The 11,032-nt window shown below is 42.3% G+C and overlaps 1 protein-coding gene across 1 annotated transcript; it reads left to right on the top strand.

Moving 5' to 3' along the window:
- Nucleotides 1-5,307: 5,307 nt before the first annotated feature.
- On the top strand, nucleotides 5,308-10,917 carry kat8 (K(lysine) acetyltransferase 8). The gene is made up of 11 exons (XM_048245056.1): nucleotides 5,308-5,832; nucleotides 6,412-6,486; nucleotides 6,654-6,826; nucleotides 7,163-7,216; nucleotides 7,331-7,495; nucleotides 8,020-8,109; nucleotides 8,413-8,553; nucleotides 9,550-9,643; nucleotides 9,923-10,073; nucleotides 10,327-10,481; nucleotides 10,675-10,917. Exons 1-11 carry the CDS (start codon nucleotides 5,487-5,489, stop codon nucleotides 10,737-10,739), a joined length of 1,509 nt encoding a protein of 502 aa, XP_048101013.1. The 5' UTR covers nucleotides 5,308-5,486; the 3' UTR covers nucleotides 10,740-10,917.
- Nucleotides 10,918-11,032: the final 115 nt, after the last annotated feature.

Genomic DNA, 11,032 nt, shown 5'->3' with positions numbered 1-11,032 from the left:
GCGAGAGGCTTAATGTCCGCTTGAGACTCTTTTACCGTTGCAGAAAGGACGGAATCTGAAACGCTTTTGCCAGCAGCCACAGGAATTGAGGTTGGACTACTGTCGTGAAGAACACCCTGAACCTGACTGACAAGGTTTCTGGTGATCTGGTGAATGCTTCCACTGGATACCAGCTGTTCCAGGATTGTAGTGATGCACGTCAGATCATGGGATGTATCTCCATGCTGCGCCACCGTAGTAGCTTCAGTGCAGGCAGAGCCATAGACCCGATTCATATAAGGTTGCCAGGGCACCTTTCATCCCTCCTGCGCGCAACTCACTCACAGGTCCACCAGCCACTTCAGGTGAAGAGGAGGAGGCACTACTCTCATTCGTCAGATCAGTCACCAGCGAGTTGGGAGATGTGGCTCGTGAACTACGGTATGGCGCTGATGATGGAGACCTTGAGTGAAGATACAATTATTGAGAAATGTTCTTAATATTTCATAACAATAAAATCTATGTGCATGTGACCTGACTTCTGGAATATTACTGACTTCATGTGAATTTGGTCCTTGCTTATATGCAAACCCTTTAAGCTACACAAGCTTTAGTTTAATTTGAATTACTGTCTCTCTCTCTCTTTCTTTCCTTCTAATGAATTGCGTAGCCACAAATGGAATGTTTCTTCTTGATTCTACCTTTCAGTCGAGGTCATGACTGAGAAGGTTGTGGGTGTTGAGGATCTGCTGGCCAAAGCTTCTACGTCCTTCGCCACACAGACATATGCTGGCAGAATAACAGTAATGGAGCTCAGGCTCACAATCTTCATGACGGCCATGCACAGTTCAGTAAACTGCATCCTTGTCATCTGTGGTCAACAAAAGAAATCATATTGTGCACATAATGCAACAAAAACAGATAATGGAACGACATCTTGGTACAAAAGGTAATTTAGGATTGAAAAGTTTAACTTAGTTGCCACACTGTATTGTAGGGACAGCCGTACTCACAGGAGTATGCAGCATGCTGCTGAAAACCATCCAATCCCTAAGAAAAATATGAAGAGGACGTTTAAAGAGGACCCTTTGTAATCTGCAAACACCTATTATTTAAGTGCATCATTGTTTGAATAGCTAGTAAGAAATAGGACTCACTCCTCAGTAAGGTTTAGAATGTATTCCTGTAAAGCATAGAGGTCCGTCTTCTCCTGAGGGGAGCCTTGGGCAGATCCTGAGCTTGAGCCATCGGAGAGTCCTGAAGGATCTCCTGTACGTGAAAATATACCAAAATATTTCAGGGTCACTAAATGCAACCACCTTATCCTTAAAACTCAAACCCAGGTCTACGGAGGTCAAAAGAAACTACAGTCATGTTGAAAATGGCACTTACCTTCCATGGTGAGATTCTCACAAAATGTTTTCTTCACTGTCTGGAGGAAAATTACCTTATTAATAATGAAACTAATCTGTTCACTATTGAAGAGATAACATTTTTCAATCAAAATGGCAAGGGGTTCATGAAGGAACTGTCATACTGTACAATAACTGAACTACAAGGTATGCTACATTATGTCATTGCCTGCATCACAATGGTACATTATGTCATAAACAGAGCTGGGCCATAAGTGCATTCACCAAATTCACTAAATGAGCCACTGTAGGCCTAGTGAATTCACTAAAGTTTGCAAACAGTTTTCTATATGCTATTGTAAATTCATATTCCGGTCTTACTCAAAACTGTACTAATTCACATATTTTTGGTCCCCAATGAAAGTTTACTCTTATCATCCAGAAATAGACCCTAGGTCAGGAATGTGAAACTCATATTATCCAGTGGGCCAGATTTGTTGGAATGAGACCTCGAGGGGGCCACTGCATTGGTCATTGGTCAATTAAGTATAAGTAGTATAAGTATATACTCTTTTGATCCCGTGAGGGAAATTTGGTCTCTGCATTTATCCCAAGCCGTGAATTAGTGAAACACACTCAGCACACAGTGAACACACAGTGAGGTGAAGTACACACTAATCCCGGCGCAGTGAGCTGCCTGCAACAACAGCGGCGCTCGGGAAGCAGTGAGGGGTTAGGTGCCTTGCTCAAGGGCACTTCAACCGTGCCTACTGGTTGGGGTTCGAACCGGCAACCTACAAGTCCGAAGCGCTAACCAGTAGGCCACGGCTGCCCTAGTCCTAATTCTGTATGGGTACCAGAGTGTTGTTTGATGATATACTCACTTTATATGATATACTTTGCTATACCCACTTATGAGCTAACAAATACAAAGTAATTACTGCTGTCATATAGAGATGCACCGATAGATCGGCTGGTGACCGGAATCGGCCGATTTTCACGTGATCGGCCATGACCGGCGACCGGCCGGTCAGTCTGAGACAAATGCCGATTTTATGCCGGTCAAATACACTCGTGCGCCGCAATTGTAACAACACCCAGCTGAGTTTGCAACGTCTGAAGAAGCTAGCAACCAGGCCAACACTCAGGGCTGGATGTAAGGCTACAAAGAAAGCGCTAATAGGCTACTGAGTTTTTCTATGCAGCAAACGCTGTGCTTTACCATTGGCCTACTGCGTGGAATTTACTAAGCTGTCACTTCATTAGGCTACGTAAACATCGCTCATCACCGCCCGTCACTGCCGCTAATTGCGTGCCCACAGCTGAACCACAAGCCTGCTGAACGGAGATAAACGACTGCGACATTAAAAATAATCAAAGATGTCAACAAGCAGCGACATACAGTAGCCCTAGTAGTTCTACTCCACTGAAAAAAAATACTCTAACTATTTATTGCATGTAGACTAGGGCTATGTCTTAAAATACCCTAGTCTAGCAGATTGAGAAGTGGATGTCGTGAAAGTGAACAAACGATAGCCTATTAGAAAGGCAAACAAACGTTAAAGTTGCTTTTGACATAGTAGCCTACAATGAAGAAAACGGATGCTCTGAATACTGAATCAGTCGTCTCTGAAAGTTTCTATAGCCTAATTGATGCATTTAACCGGAATTTGGATTTAAATCTTTCACCGCAAAACAGACGTGCACTGTTTTCATATGGTGGAGCACCTAATCGCTATTAGCACTTCTCCCATGTGTTTGCGTGATACTAGGCTGCTACCACTTTTCCCTCCCCCTCCCATAAATTCATCAATGCATATGAAAATATGTTACATGGTAGTATGTTCAAATGTATCATGAAAATTGTTCTTAAATCTTTAGTTGGATATTGGATGTGAGAAGCATAAAATGGGTGTTCCATAACTTAACTTAATCCATAATTTGATACTGCATCTGAAGTTAGACTTGAAAAAGAATCTGTTTGCTCACCGGTTCCATTTTTTTAAACAGCCATTTCATCATTGATAAGTTGATTACACGTCTATATTAACATGTTCTATCAAAGAAAAGATAGAAAATAACTGTGTGTGTGCTGTAAAATGGTTAGAAGAAATGAAATTGGAATCGGCTAAAATCGGTATCGGCAGGTCAAACTCTATGAAAAATCGGAAATCGGTATCGGCCCAGAAAATTGCAATCGGTGCATCTCTACTGTCATATACTGCTCTTTTCTCCCTTGAAATACTTCCATTTCAGTTTATTTTTGGCCTCTTCCTTCCTGAGGATGGTTTGTAGTGCTAGTGCTAATTTATCATATCATAGAGATAATGCTTATTGCACATTAAGCCCCCCCTCATTTGCTGGCGGGCCTGATCTTGCCTGGGCCATATTTGACCCCCCCTATCCTAGGTAGTTCTTGTCCTTTCAGTGCTCTAAACTATAGGCCACTGCAACATAGAGGATTAGGATAGTGGCCAGTGTTTAAACCTAGGCCTCTTTCCAACTGCTATTCCTCATTGCCTGACTGCTCTCCCAAGGGGGTCAGATCTTCATGTACACTTGATAGTCAGCAACCATAGAGTAGATGCACTGGTTGGGTACTCAAAGTCACGGGGTCGAATGTCAAGATGTAAGGTCCTACATGTGTTGGCCTGTCTGCAATTAGAGTCGGTGTATTTACGAGTAATTCCCTCTGTTTCCTGTCCGAGTCCCTGAACCTACCCTGAAACTATAGACCAATTTGGAGTAGACGTCATAATTACATACTAATTTACATCACTGGAAGTTGTGCATGCAAACTGGTTGCAGAAAATGACTAGAAAAGCATAAGGGTTATGTGTGAGTGAGGCTAGGTTAGGCTATTTGGGCCTATATGAGTCTAATAAACCACCACTTTGACTAAGCAAATTAACTCAACTCATAGCCTTGTTGTCTCCCCGGCAACATGCACATACTTTTTAATAATTGTAGGGGTTCACAAAAGGGTCAATGAAGTCATTTTAATGGATAGGCCTACAACTATTTTACCATCTTGTAATAAGAACCTGATTGATTAGATAGAAGACAATTAGATATTAATCAGACATACAGTACACTACATTTGCCTGTCACTCTTTGCCTATGCTTCTTTTTTAATTATTTTATTTGATGCCGATGGGCTCTAGGTCTCTTACTACCACCTATTTCGCCAATTTAACCGTTAATATTAATTGATAGCCTATTACTAATAAATGTATCACTGCATCTCATATGGCATAGCCTAATTCTGTACCTAATTGTTATTTATATATACATGCATTTAGCCCAAATTCATACATTGTATTAGCTACTAAATGACTGGGAGACTTATCTAGTAATAGAGATAGATAGATAGATAGATAGATAGATAGATACTTTATTGATCCCCACAGTGATATAGGCCTAGCTCTAATTTCAGGGAGAAAATGCATCCTTAAAAAAGGTTACAGTAGCCTACTATATTAAGCACGTTGTGCTCTGTGCTTGAAAAGTGCTATATAAATAAATTGTATTATTATTATATTAGCCTATATTAACACAGATGATGACCCAAAAGATCTCTCCAGGACGTTAGATCTTACCTGTCCTGAATGAAGTTTTCTATCTTCCTATTTAGTTAAATATAGTCTGAAGCATTTCTGACCATGTCTAAGGCCTAGCCATCATGTGGAACGAAGACTGACTAAAAATATCTGAACCATTAGGCTATGTGTAATTTGAGCCTACATTACGTTGGCTATAGAAGCATTATGACGTAGGCCTATGGTTGTGGGCAGGTGTAGTGTAGTAGCCTAGTCTACAGACCAGACTAGACAACTAGGCTACAGTAGTCTGAAAGGTGATTCAACATGTTTTGCGCCACTGCCCCAGCGTTCAATAAAATTACCCCAAACTAGCCTACATGCGTAGCCTGTCCAAGATTATCTAGTATGAAATAACGCAATGAATGTACACTGAACGTTTTTTGTAGGTAACTTTACTTAACAGGCCCAAAGTAGGCCTATGGTAGGTTACTGCTCTGCCTAAACGGACCTCGGACCTCTAAAAGCTCTGCCACTGCAATCTGGCGGCTTCCCGCTGGGTGACGCATGTTGTTGCAGCGGAAGTCTCTCGACGTTATTGTTACAATCGGCCAAGATGTCGGGCTCTGGCGTAGGTGTTGCACTGGCTAACGCGCGCCATTCAATTCGAGAAAATGCTTATGATAATTGTGGTACCGACGATCGCATGGATGTTGATTTAGACTCTGGTCACTCTGTAACCGATCGGGGAGACCTGGAATCTGGAAATCGTGCCACTTGTTCCTCAAACGGCAGTGGCGGAGAGGACGATGACGGAGAGGCCATTGATAGGGAAAGGGAAGCCGGGGGCTCGAGTACACCGCGCTCGGGCGATGGAGCAATGTTGGGCGGTGGAAGGGAGCAAGAGGTCACGGTAGAAATTGGGGAGACATACCTCTGTCAGCGCGCGGACAAAACATGGCGTGAGTTGCAGACTATTTAAAACCATGAAATGAATTACGATAACAGTCTATTTACCTGAAGGAATCAATTCGCAGTTAATGTTTATAACATTAAGGGTATGGGTGAAATTATGTTTCTCCTTGGAATGCTATCCAGATAGTGTTAACTAGAAATAGTACGTTAAACAAATGGCTGTTATTCATAATGGTAAGAGGACCCATACCAGTCAGCTATTTAGTTAGCTTCTAGTAATTTTACATCTCTCTGGACAGCTGCAGAAAGAGATTACTAGCCTATGAATCTTAGACGAGGTTTCTGTCTGCGAGCTTTTATTGCCGTATTCGGCTTCAATAACGTTAATGGCTAAAGTCAGTAGGCTAAATAACCTTAAATGTCTTTGAAACCAATAGGTTTCTTATCTCCAACTTGTGCTCTTTCACTGCCCAGCTGGTATTATGTCTGGCCATACAGACTTAAACTGGCCTAACACAGTGAAGTTCCTATTAAAAGCATACTCGTTTTCTAGAGGTGCCTTTTGTGAGTGGGCCAGTCCCTTGCTTGCAGATCATTAACATGTTCATTTCTGTTTTCGCCCCAAGATTCTGCCGAGGTCATCCAGTCTAGATTGAATGAGCAGGAGGGCAGAGAGGAGTTCTACGTCCACTATGTAGGATGTAAGTACTCTCGGTACGAACTGGAAAGAAACACTTACACGCATGCAATATCACCAGCAATAGTGGTTCTACATACAAGCTCGTTACCTCTCTCAGCTTAAAGATCTGTATTTTTTCTCACTCTGTGCTTACATGTCTTCCCTCTCCTCTAACCCTGTCCTCCTCAGTCAACCGGCGGCTGGACGAGTGGGTGGGCAAGTCTCGTCTGGCGCTCACAAAGACGGTGAAGGACGCGGTGAGGAAGAGTGTGGAGGAGGGTGGGGAGCTGGGGGATCAGCCCGAGAGGAAGATCACCCGCAACCAGAAACGTAAACATGATGAGATCAACCATGTCCAGAAGGTACTTCTACCCCACCTGCTGCTTGATCAACTCCTTTGGAATAAATCACAAGTGTTACTTTTTGTCACTGAGCCCCAGCTGTAGTTAAGTAAGTACAGCTCTTGCTTATTCTCTAATGTACATTAGAGGTCCATCAGACAGTGTAATGTAGCAATGTTTGGTAGGTTATTTCAGAAGTCTGTTCATTCCATCCACAAAAAAAAGGATACTTTATTATGTCCTATTTTGTAGTCACTGTATACTGTACACTGTAAACCACAATTGGAAACTGGTGTATCGCTAATTGCTGTGTTTTGTTTGTTTATCTGTTCTAATGTTATATGTGATGTTCCCCAGACGTACGCAGAGATGGACCCCACCACAGCAGCCCTAGAGAAGGAGCATGAGGCGGTAAGAGTCTGAGTAGCCACTTAGTTTTAACTCAGGACTGTAGTTGTGCTCTGCCTGTTGCAGTAAAGGCCCAAAGAGTTACTTATGTGGACTTTCACCATCCTTCGCACCTAGATCACCAAAGTGAAGTATGTGGACAAGATCCAGATCGGGAACTTTGAGATCGATGCCTGGTACTTCTCGCCGTTCCCCGAGGACTACGGAAAGCAGCCCAAGCTGTGGATCTGCGAGTACTGTCTGAAGTATATGAAGTATGAGAAGACATTCCGCTACCATCTGGTGAGGGCATTAATCTCAGTCATTTTCATAATTTCATGCTTTATATTACATTATTATACGGCTCTTCACAATGCAAGTAGAATGCTCCATTGACTTGAATGGGATTTCCGAAAGTTCTAGCGGTCATTATTTCTTGGGAAAGGACCTCTGAAAACAAGAATTACCGCTGTCAATGGCAACGGAGTTTGCGTTTGGAATTTCATTCAAAAGTGAAAGCAGACGGTTGATCAGCTGTGTTCTAAAGAATGTTTGATTCAAGTTCAGCGTGTGTTCTTTAACTATTTGTTTCTCAGCAAAAGCCACGACGAAACGGTAACAAATAAGTGTAAAGAGACATATCATGGAGTTTATTTTTTTCGTTTTGGCAAGTAGCCGTATAATAAGCGGGATAATGTATAGAACGCCGGTCATTATGGGGAAAATAAGTCCCTTACGTGTGGTTTCCTACTCATGAAATTGATACATGTTCATTTGAACACTTTCCTTTTCCCTAATTCTCTTCTGCTCGCCATCTTCTTATGCAGACTCAGTGCCAGTGGCGGCAGCCCCCAGGAAAGGAGATCTATCGCAGAAACAACATCTCTGTGTATGAGGTGGACGGTCGAGACCATAAGGTAAGAAAGTGACCGTCATATAAGCTGGCATTGTTCTCTGCAGCAGTGTGTGAAATAGATGCCAGAGTACAACAACCCCAGAGCATGCCTTAAAAGCAACAAAAGAAAACAAGTTTAATATTCCGGTAAAACACTAAGCCATCGGATATACAGATTCAAAAGTTGGTCCACCCTTCGGTCAGACAATAACCAATTTAACCTGCCAGTAATACTGTGAAGTTCAAAGACTAAATCCAAAATAAAAGGTGTTAGTTTGGTGATCCTGATCTCCCATATGTGCTCCATTCTCTTCCATTTCTACAGATCTACTGCCAGAACCTCTGTTTGCTGGCCAAACTGTTCCTAGACCACAAAACATTATACTTTGATGTGGAGCCATTCATCTTTTACATTCTGACAGAGGTCAACAGACAAGGGGCACACATAGTGGGATATTTCTCCAAGGTATCGCTTTGTTGCTATTGCATTGTATTGCATGTGTATCATAAACATTGTTATGCTCATGTGGTTTGATTTGCATTGTGATGACTTATACAGTCACACTGTGTCACTCTATGATCCATGATCCACTCTAAGGCCAAAAAAAGATTTACATAAAATCACTGACTCTGATGATGTTGCACAAACAAGAAGACTGCCTTATTTATTAATATAACCAGGGTTCCTACGCAGTATGGAAAACCTGGAAAAGTATGGAATTTGATTTTAGTAATTTCCAGGTCTGGGTAAGTATGGAAAAAGGGTATGGAGAAATATTTGTGTTTCCAGACTATTGCATCTACAGTGCTAATCACTCCATTCAGGTCATAATAAACCATTCCTACTGTTGTGTAGCTTAAGATGTCAGTCCACATCATCAAGATACAATTGAATGGGGGTCCTCAAAAAAAAATCTCCCACAAGGCGACCCTGGTACCAAAACCAAATCGAAAACCCCAGTTCTATGCACGTGCCCTATACCTAGCTCTGCTATTTTCGGCTAAAACACTGGTAGACTGTTTTGATTTTGTAAAAGTTACCAAGACATGGATACTGCATTATCTGATAAACTGTTATTGCAAACAAATAATACTGTTTACGGTGATTTCTGAGGCCTCTGCCAGCAGTGCACTAGTCTCCAACATATGTAGTATGGTGTATCAAATGTGAGTGCACCGTCCAACACAGCACTTCCCCATCAAAAAGTATCCAACAATGGGCAAGTGTTTTCTAAGGGCTAACAAGTTAATAATAAACATTATTATACAGCTCTTCACAATGCTAGTAGAACACTCCATTGACAATATCTAGAATACGGTCAGAAAAATCTACCGAGAAGTTTGAACATTTGAGTATGGAAAAAGTATGGAATTTTGAAATGGAAAATGTGTAGGAACCCTGTATAACACTTTGACATAATAGAGTGAGATGATGGCTGACAGTCTGATTTTCTGTGTGCAGGAGAAAGAGTCACCCGACGGCAATAATGTAGCCTGTATCCTCACACTTCCTCCATACCAGCGGAGAGGATATGGAAAATTCCTAATAGCTTTCAGTGAGTAATATGAACTGTTGTCCCTGATTCTGCCTCAACGAGCATCTTTTCTCACTGCAGAGAATTGTATTCCTGCTGGAGAAAGTGGGTTTGACTGTTTTGACAGAGCTAGTAATGACAATGATTGGCCTCTGGGTGGCAGGAAGTATACATTTGCTTCTCCTGGCTTGTCCTGTAGTGGGATATGCGCTGAAGGAAAAGAAGAAGTTGCACTTGCCCATCTTCCTGAGGTGACTGCGTAGTGCCATTTACTTTCTGATCTGTTCTTCACCATTCTAGGTTATGAGTTGTCAAAGTTGGAGAACACCGTGGGCTCGCCGGAGAAGCCGCTGTCAGATTTGGGGAAGCTGAGCTACCGGAGCTACTGGTCCTGGGTGCTTTTGGAGATCTTACGAGATTTCAGGGGAACGCTGTCCATCAAAGACCTGAGGTAAACGCTCAAGAATCTCACATCAGCGTGAAACATCTTTCATATTGACTTAAGAGCGCTTGTTTGAAGAGACATCACTTCTTTGATCCCTGAGTAGTTTTCTGTAGTCAACTCCACCTGTGTTAACACATCCATTTTGAGTAATTACCAAATGCCACATGCTGACTCGTTGTTGTTTGAAGTCGTCTGGACCTGAGATGTATTGAAGAGACACTCCCCATTCTGACCTCATTGCACATTCTCTGCTTTGCAGTCAGATGACGAGCATCACACAGAGTGACATCATCAGCACCCTGCAGTCGCTGAACATGGTGAAGTACTGGAAGGGCCAGCATGTCATCTGTGTCACCCCCAAACTGGTGGAGGAGCACCTGAAGAGTGCTCAGTACAAAAAACCCCCGATCACAGGTGGGTTTGCGTGCATTCGTGTGTGCTTGCACTTATTTGTGTCCTATAATACATGTGCTCAGTACAAGAAACCCCAAATCACAGGCGTGTGTGTATGTTTGTTTGTCTGTGTGTGTGTTTTAATATGTGTGATGTGGTTATGACTGCACTTGGGTCTCTTTGTCTCTTAATGGGTCTGTTTGTCTCTCGGCAGTGGACACAGTGTGTCTGAAATGGGCCCCACCCAAACACAAGCAGGCCAAGTTCTCCAAGAAATGAGGTCCATCCAGAGGCACCCTGGCTATCCTCTCATACTTGCCATGCATCAGAGGTCTCTCCTATGGTTCTCCGTTCATATTCTTAGTGATAAGAGCATATATTGTTGCACATTGCGATCTGTTGTTTTGTATTTTTTTTTTTTGTTTGTTTGGATTTTTAAGTAAATGGTTCTATTGTACCCACTGCTGTGTTGTCTTTGTTCATTGTTACAGAGTTACTGAAATTGTGTGTGTGTGTGTGAATTGAATTTTTATTCAGAACTGTATGCACCTCTGAAATTAAAGGTGTAGTTT

The sequence above is a fragment of the Alosa alosa genome, chromosome 6 (assembly GCF_017589495.1).
Source record: "Alosa alosa isolate M-15738 ecotype Scorff River chromosome 6, AALO_Geno_1.1, whole genome shotgun sequence".
In the NCBI taxonomy this organism is placed as follows: Eukaryota; Metazoa; Chordata; class Actinopteri; order Clupeiformes; family Clupeidae; genus Alosa; species Alosa alosa.
This window is presented reverse-complemented; position numbering and strand designations above follow the sequence as displayed.